General features: G+C 38.9%; 1 protein-coding gene across 3 annotated transcripts in view; it reads right to left on the reverse strand.

The window, feature by feature from the left end:
• Positions 1 to 291: 291 nt before the first annotated feature.
• Positions 292 to 16486, reverse strand: part of AASS (aminoadipate-semialdehyde synthase) — a 30518-nt gene continuing 14323 nt past the window's right edge. For all 3 annotated transcript variants that reach the window (XM_042018131.1, XM_042018130.1, XM_042018132.1), the window contains 10 exons: positions 14877 to 15006; positions 13249 to 13359; positions 11861 to 11969; positions 11329 to 11469; positions 9302 to 9469; positions 7061 to 7156; positions 5076 to 5191; positions 4813 to 4901; positions 4311 to 4487; positions 292 to 2807 (listed from right to left, as the gene is read on the reverse strand). In XM_042018131.1, the coding sequence (XP_041874065.1) occupies positions 2689 to 2807; positions 4311 to 4487; positions 4813 to 4901; positions 5076 to 5191; positions 7061 to 7156; positions 9302 to 9469; positions 11329 to 11469; positions 11861 to 11969; positions 13249 to 13359; positions 14877 to 15006 (1256 nt within the window). In that variant the 3' untranslated portion in view covers positions 292 to 2688. The remainder of the gene's footprint in view (positions 2808 to 4310; positions 4488 to 4812; positions 4902 to 5075; positions 5192 to 7060; positions 7157 to 9301; positions 9470 to 11328; positions 11470 to 11860; positions 11970 to 13248; positions 13360 to 14876; positions 15007 to 16486) is intronic.

Here is a 16486-nt window from a genome sequence, read left to right on the forward strand (position 1 = left end):
CAAGAAAAAAAAGTGCTAAAAAAACCACAAATCTCTTAAGATTATAGCTGAAAATTATCTAGATACAGATATACAGATATACAGATAGATAGATAGATAGATAGATAGATATGGGCATGTTTAAACAATCCTTGAAGTCCTCTCCTGTGAGTCTAGCAAGCAGTATGCAAAGGTATTTCATGCACATAGAAAAGTCCATGTGTAGCCATCCTTTCAATATAACCATCTATGCCAAATCCCATTCAGGTACATCTTATTATTGGACTGTAAAGATGACGTGACAACAAAACAGAGGATTTCAGATTTATTTTTCAAGCAATATTGTGTATAAGATACAATTATCTTTCCAGTAATATGCAAAGAGAACTGAGAAGTATAATCTTCATAAAAAAAGATAGGCAATAAACTCATTTAAGTCTAAACATAGAAAACAAAATGCAGCATTGCACTGGGAAATAGAAATGTATTCCAATATAAAGTGTTTCAAAAATAGTACCAGTGTTTCTTAAAGAAAACACTGCACTGCTCATTCTTTAATGGTCAAAAAATATTAGATACTTTTTTAAAATTCTGATTTTCATCTCATACTGCATTTCCAAGGCAGAAAAGCAAGTATGGTGCATGCATATATACAGAGGCACAACTCTGTGGTTGTGTATTTGTGGGCTAAGGAAGGGAACAGAGAATTCCCAAGTAAAATCCTGGTCTCACCAAACACTGTACTGGAAGGAACCAGCAGAGACAAGTATAACTTTAAACCTTAGTTGTAGGCCATTAATGTACCTGGAGAAGGAGGAGGCAGCAGAGAGCAGAACATTCATTGCAGGCTCCATCCTTACCCCAGCTGCATATACCAGCCAGACAACAGACCAACAGCCTGTAAGGTCAGTGGGAAGCAAAACAACTTTGTGGAGACAGAATTTTGTGTGATATATGCATGGCACTGTAACAGAATCCAAATTTGGCATTACATTACAAAAGCAGTGGTTCAGTACAAAAAGTCCTTCTCTTTCACAGTAACATTCTCCCTTCATTCTCCATTCTCCCTTTGGCTCCTTTCACTTAACTCTGTTGCAGTTGCTACTTCATTGCATGTGCACAAAGAAAATCCAAATCCTGAGTAGCAAAACTTCGAGATCAAAACTTGAATTATTGTTATGGCTGCTTTTCCTACCATGCAAAACGACACCTGGAATTCCAGCCTCTCAGAACTGTGATTACAGCACTGCTTCTCAGGAAGAGAACCTTTGCGTTTATCAGCAAAGTGCACTTGTGAGCAAAGCTGAAAGCAGACAGCTTCCTGCATCAGTATTCAGCTTTAGAAAAGGGAAGCTCTAGGCAGCTGCACAGGTACCAGTGCAAATACAACCTGCCCACAGCATTACACCTCACAGACCTGACTGGTGAAGTCTAAGCCATGCTTTAATTGAAAGGTAGTGCAGAAATCCCTAAGCAAAAGCCAGAGAAGCAGCCCTGAAACGAAAGGAGGCAGCTGGTGCTATGTTGCAGAGAAGCTGCACTAGGGCTAAAGGTCAGTTCTGGACTGATGTGGCTAAACTGCAGCTAGAGCAGGGCTGACACATCTGTCAGCACAGCACTCAGCAGCAAATGAGCTGTTATACTCCATCAGTCTAAAGTGGCACTGTACTGAGTAGTAAGCATAGGTTCCCAAGTGAACGCTTCAAAGCCTTGAAGCTAACTCAAAAAGTGGCAATTTAAACCTCTAAACCTAGTGCATTTCAAAGCTGCATATACTACACAATGTATTCCCTTTGTAACAGTACTTGAACTGGATGAGGCATGCAGTAGAAGTGGGAAGAGTAAACATGTCATTTGGAGCATCTTCTAGGCACATTAACTGTGTTGTATTTCAGATTGCCCTTCCTAGCTGCAGAGCTCAATGCTAATGTGCTCTCTCCACAGCACAAGGCAACATGTAACAGCAGGTATTTCAATATATTGCAACCAGCTTCCACTCTGTAATAAGAAAGGGTGTGGGGGGAAGCTTGCTCTAATCTTCCTCCCTCCTCCAATTAATTTAAATTTACATTCATTATAAAGTGATTAAAAAATATTAAGATAGGTTTCAAATGTTTAAGAACTGAACATTTTCAAGATTTAAAAGGATCTTATTTGTTAGTAGTGCAGAATTTCTAAACTATTTTTTGCATATTGTTATTGTGAAAACACTCATTAATATTGCTAAAGTGAAAGGGACGACCAGACTTAAATTTTAAGTATCATTTTCGTCTCCATTTTTTGGAAAAATTATTTTTACCACATGAACAATCAAACTTCATCAATAGAGTTCATTACCCAGACTTTTCCACCACAAAATAATCCACTATTAGATTTTTTCAGCTTAAATTTGTCACAATAATAACCCTATACACTTAGAAGATAAACTCTAAAAAAAAAAAGCCCTTCTGAGATATTTTAGAAGAAATAAAAGGAAAGATCCGATTGATGCTGAAACATGTACATGAAAGATTAACAATTTTAAGAGGAAAACATCACCATTTGTGAGTATCTATGGTTTCTACATTAAAGCCGGGTGGCAGGTTTTATGGAAGGCAACATTTGCATATGAAATGGCAAGTGCTGCCTTTAGCTGGTCCAAACTGAGATTCCAGAAGGAGGTGGGGGAACCAAAAAAAGCCAAAACTTGATTAAATCCACTGCTTTCAGTTACTGTCTGATAACGCTGTGAGTACTGTACAGAATGCCTTCTGCCCGAACACGTTCAAGTATTGGCCCATAAACATTCTTTGTCAGAGGTATGACCATGCCTTTGGCAGTTATTTCACCTGAAATAAAGGTATTAAAAAACAGTGTTAGTGCTCCACTGGGTTTATTGGAATGGCTTTGGTAGCTGCACAGTGGGGCTTCTGTGGGCAAGGTGGGAGCTGCTGTGCTGGACACGGCCAGATCCAGGCACAGGGAACCAATGAGTCCCTCAGCCATGGGTGGGGCACCTCAGGGAATATTTATTTAAGAAAGGGCAAGGTGCTGAACAGCAGTGAGGAAAGAAGTGTGAGAAACAGCCCTGCAACACCACTCTCAGAGAAGGGGAGGGTGGAAGTGCATCAGGCACTGGGGCAGAGATTTCCCTGCAGCCCCTGGTGGAGATCCAGCTGGAGGAGAGGAAAAGCATGAGGAAGGAGCAGCAGAGAGACTGATCACAGGCCCCTGTTGCCCAGCCCCCTGCGCTGCTCAGGAGAGAGGCAAGAGGCTGAGAAGTGAACAGAGAGTGAATTTGAGCCTGGGAGAGCAAAGCAGGGAGAAGGATGTTGGTTTAGTTTATCTCTTTTTTTGCATTATTCAAACCTGTTTTAATTGGAAATAAAGTAAAATAATTTTTCTTTCAAGCTGAGCCTGTTTTGCCTATTACAGTAACTGGTGAGTGATCTCCCTATCTTTATCTCAAATTAGGAGCTTTTACATCTTGTTTTCTCCCCCTGTTGAGGAGGAGTGAAAGAATAGCTGAGTGGACATCTGGCAACCAGCCAAGGGGAACCCAGAACAAATGCAAAGATCAATATGCAAATTATATAAATTTTCATTTTAAAAAATTTTTGCATATATTTACACATGCAGATTTAAAAATCCTGGCATTGTGTTCTCACACAGCATCAGTACTGTATCAAAGAATATGGAAAACAAGTTTGAAACACATAGTGGTATACACAGCTTGAACTTAATTCACAGAACTGTGAAACTGCAGTTTGATGAAAAGTATCTAAACTTCAAAAGTGTGAGTTGTTTTTTTTTTAAAAAGAACAACAACAAAAAAAACCCCAAAGTTTTGCTCATTTCAGTTAGCCAGGAGAAGAAAGTTCTAAAGATTAAGAGCAAGGAAGGGGAAATCACAGTATTTCTTTCAACAGTGATGACTAGGAGGAGTTTGACTGCTTATAACAACATGCTTAGGTATATGCCCCAAACCTCAAATTTCATCAATCCAGAAAGTAGCAGTGGAAGTTGCTAGTTTATTCAGCACAGGTATATGTTCACTGTAGCATAATCAATTATAATTTATCATGCTAAAGGTTTCCTCTACACTAATGTAACATTTAATATTAAATGACTTTAAAATCTGTGTGGATTAAGCAGTAAATTAAGAGTTGTCACTGAACATCTGAACATCCAAACATGCAGATTAAAAATTCCTGTAAAGAAGACAGTCAGAGTCTGACAAATTTTTAAAAATATACATAAATATACTTCAGAAACACTACATATTTACTTTCTAGAAGCAGGAAGATACAGAGGATTGAAATACAGTTACTGAAGTTGGAATAGCCACTTACCATCTAGAACCATTTTAGCAGCAATAGCCGCGGGGTATCCTACTGTTTTAGCCATTGCAGAATATCCTTTGTTATCCCCATAGACAACCAGATCAATAAATTTGTCTTCCAAATGACCAGAAGGATGCCTGAGACCTATTTCACTTCTCATAACAATCATATCTCTCTCTCCAGTGCCTAAGAGAAAAGCACACAAACTATTCGTTACTTGTATTTCAGCCACATCAAGACAAGGTTCCTGAGGAGCCAGGCACTACACATTCACAGCATGGATATCAGGGAAGTGACTGAAGGCAAGGACTATTAAGGAGCACAAAATACTAGGATCAAACTAAAAGTGTAACAGGGAAAGAAAAGGATAGATTGGGGAAGTAGGGGACATCACAATACATTAAAAAATGTATCATGAAGGTTTATTAATGAAGGTGAGCAAACAAATCCAATTAAAGCTTATAAAAGATATTGCCGTGTTCCATTCAAACCCATGAAAAAGAACACATACCAAAGGGCAGCTTCATCTCCATGTGCTTTGCAAGAGCCCCTACAATGGAATCTGCTGCTGGAACCGGTTCATCTCCCAATAAACCTAACCTGGCAGAAGAAATGAGAAAGTCTTTTATCATTGCCTATCAACAGTTTCATCATAGTTTTTTTAATTTCCACTTGTTCAGCATACCAGTTTAACAGTCTCAACATGAACCAAAATGGCTGGAATTGCAAACATTTCTTCTTTTTTTAACTTTAAAAATCATTGGAACATTTTACCATTCCACTGCTTCCAGCTGATTTTTGTCCTTTTCCAGTTTGCTAAATACAGCTTCTTTAAGAACATGGTGCTCAGCAGGTGACTTAATTCCAACCAGTTTGCACATGAGCTCTTTCTGTGTTAAAACAAAAAAGGTTCATGAAGGCCTGACATCTGTTCCCACTCCATCTCATTCAAGGTTGTTGAGAACCAGCTGCTCCACTAAGATCTGTTAAAATTCAGGACTTCAGAGAAGACAGGTTATGTGTACAGGGAAAGTGAGAAAGTTTGAGAATTTTAATCACAGCAGGTGAAAATAGGGCTCATCTTTTCCTAAAAGACTTTGTACCCCACCCCTCAGCTGCTTCCCCCTACATTTTAGTTTTATCCCTTCCTCTGGCAGCAAAGAAAGAACATAGAAACCTGCATAAACAAGGGACACTAGGAGAATGTTAGGATGAAAGAGAAGCCACCTGGAGACTGACAGAGTCAAAAACTTAAGAGATTGGATATCTTTCAGTTGGTCTACAAATGGAGAATGTCCCTTTCAGAAGGAAGGAAACAGACTGATGAGATGAACAAGTCTCTAGCAATCCTGGGAGTATTACCAAAGAACTTTCTCATTATATTTGTGCATATGTGAAGGCCATTTTGTGCTACCTAGATGCTAATTATTTCTTGCTTCATTCACAGCAAAGTGGATAATAAAGAGAACTACAAGCAAGATATGAAACAAGCAAGAACTCCAGAGTCCATTTGGAGCTCAGGTTAGCCCATATCTTCTACTTTCCTGGCAGAGTTGATAAAGGGAAAATAAAAAGATGTAAAAACATCACTAACAAAATCTTTGCTGTGAGAATAATACATTTATAGCTATCCCTACAGATTACCTAACACTGTATACTTATCACTGAGGCTTGAAGAACTGGAAATTCCAGCCATCTTTACAAAGAAAACTTGAAAATATCAACCCTAAAATTGAAAGTAGACCAAAATAATCTCAAAAAAAAAAAAAAAAAAAAAATAAAGTAATTCCCAAGTAATTCCCATATGGCCACCCAAAAACTCCTGGAGTTTGCTCATCTTCCCAATACTGTATGTTAGTCAGAGATAAGCAAGACTGTGCCCTCTTCACCTTCTAGCTTCTTGGCTCTGAGAATACTCAAGACACTCTTAACTGGAAATAATGACATCATCAGAAAAATACTGTGTTGTTCTCAGACCATCACACAGCACAAGCCTGCTGGTTTTCTCCAGATAAATGCTTAAAAAAAGCACAAATATGAAGACAGATCTGAATTTTGTTCATCTGAGTAATAAACAGTTATTCTCTCGTTCTTCCCTTTTGTGTTTGCAAAAGGGAAGAAAATTTTCTCAGAAGACAGAGAAACAGACCTGACAAGTAATAAGTCATTTGTCACTGCAGCTCTGTTCACCCCATACTGAAATATGAAATTCCCTGTTGTCCACAGAGACAACCAAAATGTCGATTGTCAAATGTAACATCAGTCATGCCTTGGCTGAGATAAAGTGAGGCACACAAAATCAAGACAGAAAAGCAACATAATAGAAGATCAAAAAAATGCTTGTACAGAATTTTAATAGAAAAAAAGATTTTAATATGCACAATCTCTTACTTCTTGATGCCCTAAAAAAAAACTTTTACACTGAAGATCATGAGACAGCAGCAATATGGACACTGCAAACTCAGAGCACTGAGTTGACTGTGACTAACAAAAAATGTAAGACAATTCATAAAAATATGGCCATGGCTTTGTCTGAGTCCTGAAAGCGTCCAGTGACAAACACTCCAGAATCTATCAGGGAACCTGTTCCAGCACCTTATTACAACCCTGCTGAAGAAAACTTGCCTAATTTCCAGGGGAAAAAAATCAAAGATCAGGATGCAAAACAAGATTCCCATTGCTAAGTACAGCCAAGTCTAGCAATAAGAAAACCATCAATAAAACAGAGGAAAGAAGGTAGAGTAATCAGAGTAACTCACCCAGGTTAGAGGTGGTGTAGTTGACCTTAGTAAAGGATAAGGATCTGGGTTAATTAACCCTAGTTTTACAAAGCCTCCCATAGTTCTGGAGTATCCCTGAAATAAAAGAATAACACCATTAAATACAATAATCACTTGAAACTGAGGTATTTTTCCTTGGTTTGAATGTAGTGATAGACACAACCATGGCAGTTTTAAGTCTTACTCTCTTGGGAAGTCAGCCACAATAACCTGATGCCAGTGAGGTGCCACAGAGTGGTGTCTTCCCCAGCCCCTCTCCACCCCTTCACTACTTTTCAATCTTTTTTAATGGCTTATTCTCTTATCAATACTTCCATGGCAAGTACCATTGGTTCCTGAGATCAAAGGGCTCAGCTGGCCAGCAGTAGTTGACACCCCAGCCCATCACTACAGACAGGGCTCTATCAGCCAGCTGGCCCATAAACGAACCACTGAATACAGACAGCACAAAGCAGAACTCTGCTCACCCAGTTTCACACCATTGGGATTGCGTGGACATCACATTTGCTGATTTTAAAGATAAGAACCCTGGGTGTTTGATTCTCATCTTCAGGAATATCAGACAGACAAACAGCGGTAAAATGGTATTTAAAAGTAACTGCAAAGCTTGCACAACAAAAGAAGTCTCAACTGATTTCTGCTTACTTTGGTTTGTATCCCATTAACATTCCCACACAGCTGCTGGACACCTGAGAGCACTTACATGCAAAGTGACTAGAAACATTAAAAAAGCAGAATGGAGGAAATAAAGCACCCTGAAAGAAGACTAATTAAATTAGGAGTCAATTCCACAAGCACTAGGTTATCAGCTCAGATGGCCTTGCAGTGAGATTCTTCTGGGTGATACCTCTTTTTAAACTGACTCCATTAGCTATCTAAACTTAATCTCCAAAAAGGCACTTTCAGGAGATGACTGCCTCCTCAGTGAACAGATTGCTTTCTGGTCTGCAGCACAGCAGCATGTGCAAAGGGCCAACACTAACTTCTGCCCTGCTCAGCACTCTGTGCTGGCATGGCAAACCCTGCCCAACAACCCTACCAACATCACCCCAGCCCAAAGTGCTGGCCCTGCTTTGGGGGTTAAGAAAACAGCACTAACCACAGAAACAGCATTCTTGCAGCACACTGACAACCCCTTGGCTTGTCACCCTGACCTTTTGCAGTTCCTTGTGTTAACACATACAAAACAAGAAAGTTTTACCAGGCATCAAATGGAAGAATAGATATTGTCATATTAAGATTTCATGATGAGATAGACGCCTCCCACATGTTTCTACATTCTGAAAAAGAGATTGTATCTAGACTGACAAAAAGAGAGCTATTACAGTTTATAACCCTTTTCCCCCCATCTGGCCCTCCATCTTCTTCCATGCTTTCATCTAAGCAAGCCTCCCTCCCTCCCAGAAATAGACAAAAAATTCTGTTGTATTGCAACAGAGGAATTAAGACAAAAAGGACATACACTTCCTCAAGTTATGGATAATTAACAATAACTTAAACCCTGACATAAACTTAACAGACATAATACAACATCCATAAAAGCTTTTTCAAGCCTTCAATATGGTTTTAGGTTTATTACTCCTTAATGCATATTGACTGAAAAAATAAAAGAAAAGAAAATTTGAAAGAAAAAAATGTTTTGTTTTGATTCTGCTTTGTACACCTAACGAAAGGAAAAGAGTTGATCAGTTAGAAGGAAAACACATTTATCTCTTAACATTTTACTTAGCTGACCAAAATTATAAAGCTTCTCAAATTAAAGATTTCTAGTTACTTAATGAGAAACAGATTGATGGAAAATAATAATTTTCTGTAAAATTTTTACATTATGTTTTTCACGGGAATATAAGAAAATGGAATTATTTCATTTTTAAAAATCCTCTATTGATCTGACACCAGGTACAGAGCCAGAATAAAAAGAAGAAACAATGCAAGAAACAATGAAGAAACTATGCAAGACAACTGGCCAACTGTCTAAAAACAAATAAAAGTTTTTTTCCATTTTGCAAAAAAACCTGCTAAATACAGCAAGTAAAGCTACATTTAAAAATAATTAGATAAGTGCTTTCTGTTATCTCTCAGCTGGGATAACGGGGAGCTCATAAATAGCAAGTGCAGAGCCATAAAAGGCTGAGATTTAAATACACAGTTTTCTTGAATTTTACAACATTCATCTCTTGAGGAAAACAATAATTACTAATGATAAAGCCAAGAACTTACTTTGTATCTTAAGGTGCCCCTCAGTAAAGTGTGAGCTGTCTGAATACCATATGGCTCAGCATATTTTGTGCTGTCTCTGTTAGGAAAACCTTCAAGGTTTAACCCTGGGAAAAAGTCCATTGGAGTAACAGAATCCAGTAATGCTCCTCCAGGTGGAATATTGATAATCTAAAGTTTGTGAAAGAACAGCAAATATTATTTTGGTGCAGTCTTATTCAACTTATTTCAGAACAGAAAAGATAAAGTATGCTCAAAACCAGGAAAAACATGTTTGGTCTTGCAAGTGCAAATAAAGACCCAATCTAAATAAAGCAGTTGCCCAAGCCATTTAATCATATGTGTGCAGGAAGAGCATGCATTGTGTCAGCCATTATTAATCAAAGGTCTAAAACAAGCCATGTTCTTCTCACACACACTGTTAATTCCTGTTGCACTTATATTAAAGTGGCAGGTTCCCATTTCACTTACATTAATGTCATTTTGGAGCATGCCCCAAACTCCACCAGTGTGAAGCGAGATTCTGCCCATGAGCTCCCTGCATTTTTGTCAAATTATTTATTACCTTGTTTAGGTTTTGCTTGGGTTTTTATATATGGGAGAGAAGGAAAATAAAAACAGAACAATGGGTGTTTGTTCATTCTTTTAAAAATTAAAATAAATCAAGTTATATTACACAGATATAACATTACTGCCCATGTGTATCTTTACTTGAGGCTACAAAGCACAGAGAGAATTCACCACCGAAGGAAAACAAAAAAATGGGTGACTAGTTCTATTATCACTCCCAGCCACAGCGTTGAACCCTGCTTCCTTCAAGCAGCTAAAGCCCAGATCTGCTATGCAGCATCAATACAAACTCATTTTCTGATTTCTAAGCAAGGGGAAGAGGTTTACTTATAGAAGAAATACTAAAGCAGTGAAGCCTGCAGAAATGCCGAAAGGCAAGACATTGTGTGAAAGAATCCTACACAATGGTCAAAGACATAAATATTTAGTGGCAAGGAGGAAAAAATGCAGAATTTACTGACCAGCTCACCTAGTCCTCTCATAATAAATCATTCATATGCATGCTCTAGTTTTTTGTAGCAATGGCTGATCCAGCTCAGAATTAAGTAAGAAATATTTTAACATTTTCCAAGAACACTTTTCATCTGAAACTTTGCTGCTTTTTAAGTAAAATTCCTGAATTTCTCCTTTCTTACTTCCATAAGAACAGCAGAGCACCAAAATGTCATGACAAAATATTTCGGAAGATTACATTTCAAAAGATTTCTAAGTTTTGGAGATCAAAGAGTTTTAGGTAATTACCTAAACTTCACAGTGGTTATACAAGGCAGTCTCCTTGATAATTGCAGTAACTACTCTGAGCAAGTTAGAGTGGAAATAGATAGGAAAGAAGAAACGTGATAGTGGCTTGCAATAGCCTTGCACAAATCAATTATAAAGTTTCCATAAAACAGAAGCAGTGACATTTGTGAGGTTAAGCCTAATGACTCGTGCACAAACAGCAAAACAGAGCTTGTATAAAATACACCAAAAAGCATTTCATAAAACCCACTCAGTGGGTTACTGGTATTACACACTTCACCAAAAGAAAAAGGAATCAAGGGTTCTGCTATGCACTGTGCAAGTATAAAATGAAGCTATTTGGGTTATGAACACAACTAGATAGAAAAGCACTCTCACCTTTGTTTCACAGGGCCAAAGACAGGGCAATCAAGTGGCAAAAGCAACACCCAAGGAATGGAAACTGAACCCAGAAAAATCAACTCCAATCCAGTGCTTTAGCCATTAGAACAAATTCCTTCCTGTCAATCAGTTTCCACACAGTAAGTAAGAATTAAGGTGGCAGTGACCAGGGATCATCATGCTCCAAACATAGGACTAAGTGATTTATGCAGCTGGCTTAGGCAACTGACTGCCACTGGCTTGAAAGTAAACACAGCATCTTACAAGTCCCAACTCCTTCCTTGGCCAAATACCACCTTTTTGTCCGGTTTTAAATGAAAATGTTCGCGTTACTTCACCTCTCCATCTTTTAAATACGTAGCAGGCTGAACTGTATTCAGCAACACTCCTTGTGGACTCCAGCTGAACTTGTATCTCAGAGGATTGTCAGAGTGCTCTGGAGCTGGTAGGCCACCGCAGAAAGAAGTGTACGATATAACCTGTTAGATTTATCCACAGGAAAGAAACAGTGAAGAGAAGACAGATCAGGATGCATACAGATCTACCCTGCAGAATCCCCATCAGTTCTGAAAATTTCTGTTGACATTATCCCCCAGATAATGGGGGCCAGATCAGAAGAAACTACAGGGGAGAGGGGAAAACTACAGGCACTGCCTGTAAAGGAAAGGAAACCAAAAGATACACTGGGGCAAGGCCATCTTAGTTGGTCTCACCAAGTGAATCAGTAGCTATGAAACTCAATGCATCAGAACAAGTAAGATGTCCAGAGTCTGTTATACATCAGTGATGTGCTCAGTACCTGCATGGTGTTAAAAGAACAACTTTACTAATATAATCTTGGCAGAACTACACACTACCAGCTAACCTTACCGTAGCACCAACTTCCTTCGCCTTGTCAATACATTCCATTGCCAACATATGGTCAAGACCAGGATCCAAACCCATTTCACTGACCACTGTAATACCAGCAGCTTCTACACTAAAAATAACAGAAATACAGAGCCATCAGAATATCCACTATTACTGGCCTTTTATTCTGTAAATCTGTCCAACAAAGGCCCAGTGAACCTTCCCCAACGCAGTAAATTCTGAGCTCTGCCCGCAGCTTGTGGGAAAAAAGAAACAGAAGCAGATGTTAAAACCTGGACAGTGACAACGGACTAATAGCCTTTTAACCTTTGTTTCTCTTATTTCTCTGCAACACCTAGATGTTGGTGGAAAACAAAATTTCTACCAGATACTCCATATCCCACAATCTCCTGGACAGCATTATAAAGCACGAAGGTAGTAATGCAGAGGGCAGCACAGAGCTAGTCATAACTGCCCTAAAGAGCTCCTACAAGGAAGAGAGATTAAAAGGTCTACTTCCCCAATTACAAGTATTTGGAGTTTTTTTTTTCCTAATAGTTGCCTACAGTACCAGAGAAGTTCACTTATCACCACAAATTTATTTTATTTTCAAAATCAGTTTGTCTTTTGACAAATGAGAAGTGCCCTTTCAAAATTTCTTTTTTCCTGAGAAAAAATTACCTCAGTAAGAATGGTAGGAGAGGCCCCCAAATATCCCTCACTTTCTGCAACACTGTTTCTCTACCTGTCTAGCTTTTTCTGTTTTATATTTTGTAAAGACACAGCATGTACAATTCTCACTTCACTTGAATGCACTTCAGATTTTCCAGTACTGTGACTGAGAGGAGCACCTAGATGAAGCTCCATGCTCAAAACAACTTCCAAGCATATAATAAGTACAACAACAGAAACATTAGAGTAGTTAGAGTTGTTATCTGAAAATAATAGAGTGGGCATATCCAAAAGAAAGAGCATGAAGGAGGAGATTACTGTAGATCCAACAAGCCAAGAATAAGTTTTTATTAGGGAAAGGCACGGGATGACAAACAAGCTTGCTGGTAGAGTAGGACAGCCCAACTTGAAATCAGCTTGAAATCAGCCCAGATCAAACATCTTAACAGGTGTGAGGGAAAAGGAAAAGGCACATTTACATCAAGTAGTTGGATGCAGGCAGAAAAATACATTCCATTATTTAGAGCATTAGTCTCACCAGGAATGCACTCATTCCTCTACTCTGCCACATGCACCTTTGGGAAAGTTACTTGGTCCTCCGTCACAGAAAGGGAAGCAGAAGGAATGCAGACAGCAGTAATTCACAATAAGTGTTGCAGGTGTAACAGACTGAAAAACATTCAGATAATGCACTAAAGAAGGAAGCAACACCAGGGAGATGCTACTTTCACACCTACCTCTCCTGAAGTTCTTTCATGGCTGGTGTTAAGTAGCTGGCTGTTACCAAGTTCACTTTGTTGTCAATACATTTCTTAGCAACAAAAGGATGTGCTGAATAAGGCAGCAAACTACAAATGAAGGAGAATCACGCAACATCAAAATACAACCAGTTACTTATCCTGTCACTGGGAAGATGCTCAAACATTTGTTGAATGCCTACAAAAGAGCTCAAGTAATAGCTCAAAACCACAGTCATACCTGCCTTGCCCTGAGCAGTTTCATACCTATGAAAGTGAAACACTACCCTATCGGGACAGCATTGTTGTATGCACTCAGAAAAGGGCACTGAACAATAGGGGAGTCATTCTTGAGACAGCATCTTTTGTCACACTTCTCTGTAAACCACAAACCACTGACCTCTTTCCAAAGACATCTAAACAAGCATGCTAGAGGTTTAGAAGATGCAAAACTGCAAAACCATCCTTGAGAAAGCTTGCATTACAAAGATCTTGGTGAAGTACTTTGTGAAAAGCATGCTCTACCTGGAATGGAAACAACATTCATAATAGCCGTGGCAAAAGAAACAAAATGGCAAAGACTATGAAGTTCCTTCCCTGTATCAGTATCTGGAATGAGTTCTTTCTTAATGGGATATTCAGGAGAAAATACCAAGATGTCAGAATTTTGCCTCCTCTTGTGAACATGCAAATTTGACCCCAAGGACACATATGTTTGTGGATGCAACTGACCCTTCACACTAACAAGGGAGTCCATTTAACTGGTAAAGACTTCTGAAGAAATCAAAATCCCTTTTAAAGCTCTGATGCCCCACTACATGAGAAGGCAGTAGCCAGTTACAACTACTTACATGTACAAATATGACCCCACTTCTTGGCCATTAGAAAAAAAGTTACCATGTAATCAACTAGGAGAAAGAAGCAGCATGATTTAGGGTTGAGCCTTGTAGGAACCCAGAGTGCCGAGAATATTTCTCTGCCTGTTTTTAAGGGTTCTTACCCCCCTGAACAACACTGTTTTAGCCTCCAACCTTGGAAAAAATTACCAACGATCAGACAAGAACTAGAAAATACAGTGGCGTGAATTAGGTGATAGACTACTGTGTAAGATTGTCACAGGGTGAAAAATTTAGAGGTTTTGGGCTTCTCTTTGTAGTAAATAGATAAGAGTAAAAGGTATCAAAATGGAGGATTGTTGTTGTTCTCTAAACCTTCTTCTCCTTCTTCTACTACTCCATGTTCTGCAGTAAAAGTAGTTTGGAATGACTGGATAGAGAATTCCGCAGTTCCTGGCCATGTTACTGTATAATTGGTAGGGAAGTGAAAATAATGTACATTTTTAGTAACCATTGGTTAAATTATCTTTAAAAGGCTGTGTAAATCTTGATAATTAGAGACTTCTCTCCTGCTTTCTGTGCTCTGTGCTGTACCTGGGTCATGCTAGTGGCTCTGTTCCTCTGATAAGATTAATATACAACTATCCAGCAACACTGAAACTCCAGGAAAAGTCTTGGTTTATCTTTGAAACTCCTTGCAAGGACTTTTAGAAAATTCTCTCCCATCAGGAGGGATTTGATTTATGGCACGGTTCAGTGTCAAGCCTATCATGTTTTACACAGAATTCTGACCTGATCACAAGGTTTTGTTTCTTCACCAAAGAGGACAGCTCTTCCTCATTCTTAAGGACATCCATATGAACTGGAGTAATATTTCTGTACTTTTTTGTCAGTTGTTCAAGTTGCTCCTTCATGACAGATACTGTTTTAAAAGTAAAACAATAAACTGTTACCTAAAGATGAAGCTAAGTCCAAAGCACACCCATGTATAATTGTGCTATATTTCCCAAAGAGAAACAGTTGCACGCATGTTTTCCTTCACTAACAGTTGAGAAAAAATCAGGCATTTAGTAAACAAACATTTTCAAAAAAACTTACTTGATCCCTCATTCCACACAGCTATGCATTTATAGATAAATCTGGTTTAAAAAGAAATATTTCAAAACTCAGTACACTTTAACAGAATTCCTATTTACAGTCAAGAACAGCTTAATAGTTTAAAGCAAAACCAATTCACATCAACCACCATTTTTAACATGACAATGATAGAAACATTAAGCTTTAACTTAGGTCAAGTGTAAAAGGTCCAGATTCAAGCAGACTAGTTTCAATATTTACCTATGGCTTAGTCCTACCAATCTCAAATATGATATTATAACTAAAAGGGATAAACCCAGTCTCTGCCTGCCTTCACTTCACTACCATTGTAAAGAAAACAGGACTGAAAAAGACCCATGAGAACACAACCAGTATTTACCACCTCTGACTGGTTTCCTGTCCCAGCTCACCATGCTGCCAGCACAAGCCACAGAGAACAAAAAAGGAGTGGCCAAAGAAGACAGCAGGTGGGGCACAGACTTCTGGGGAATTAAAAGCCATCTGCACTTACCATTATAAGGAAAGCAGAACTGAAAAAGAGAACCACAGTAATACAACCAGTATTTGCTACATCTGACTAATTTCCTTTCCCAGCTCACCATGCTGCCAGCACAAACCAGAGAACACAGCCAGGAAAAAGGAATGGTCGAAGAAGGCAGCAGGTGGGGCACAAGCTTATGGAGAATTAAAAGCATCTGTGCCTCTAAGTTAGGGCCTTATTTCCTTATGCCCTTTCCACAGTCAGTGGGAAATAAACATTACCAGAGGGTGATTATACCCTACTAATCAAAGTGTACTGAGGGAAAGGGGCTAGGCAAAATCATCTACAAATTCAAACTAAAAAAAGTTGATTGCATTAAGGTTTCCCAATTTAAATTTTCATCATTTGGATATAAAGTGATGTAGCCTAAAAGTAGGAAACCAAGCATGGCACAGTGTTTTGTGTTTTCACACACACTTTGTGTTTTCTGCACCTACTTGCCTGCTGTCAAATATCAAACAAGTAATATCTTCGTGTCTCTTTCCTTCTGTGGTATTTGTGTGTGTGTGCTGTAGAAACTGCATGTTTTTAAGCTACCCAGATAAGAGGCAATGTTTGCTCAGTGCATGGCAACACAGATCTTCCAGTTCACCTGGTTTCCCTTCCTGCCACTGCACTGCAGGGAGTGGAGGCAACCTCTGTAGTAATGAGGGGATGGGCACTGCATATTGTTGTAATCCTTCTCTCTTCACTACTCCAGGCAGTGCTCACAACAAGGGTGCAGCTTTTCTAGATTTCCCCTCTTCTTCATAGTAAATCTTTT

This window comes from Corvus kubaryi, unplaced genomic scaffold, assembly GCF_017639235.1.
Source record: "Corvus kubaryi isolate FWS band 111438036 unplaced genomic scaffold, C.kubaryi_AGA036_p1.0 137, whole genome shotgun sequence".
Classification (NCBI taxonomy): domain Eukaryota; kingdom Metazoa; phylum Chordata; class Aves; order Passeriformes; family Corvidae; genus Corvus; species Corvus kubaryi.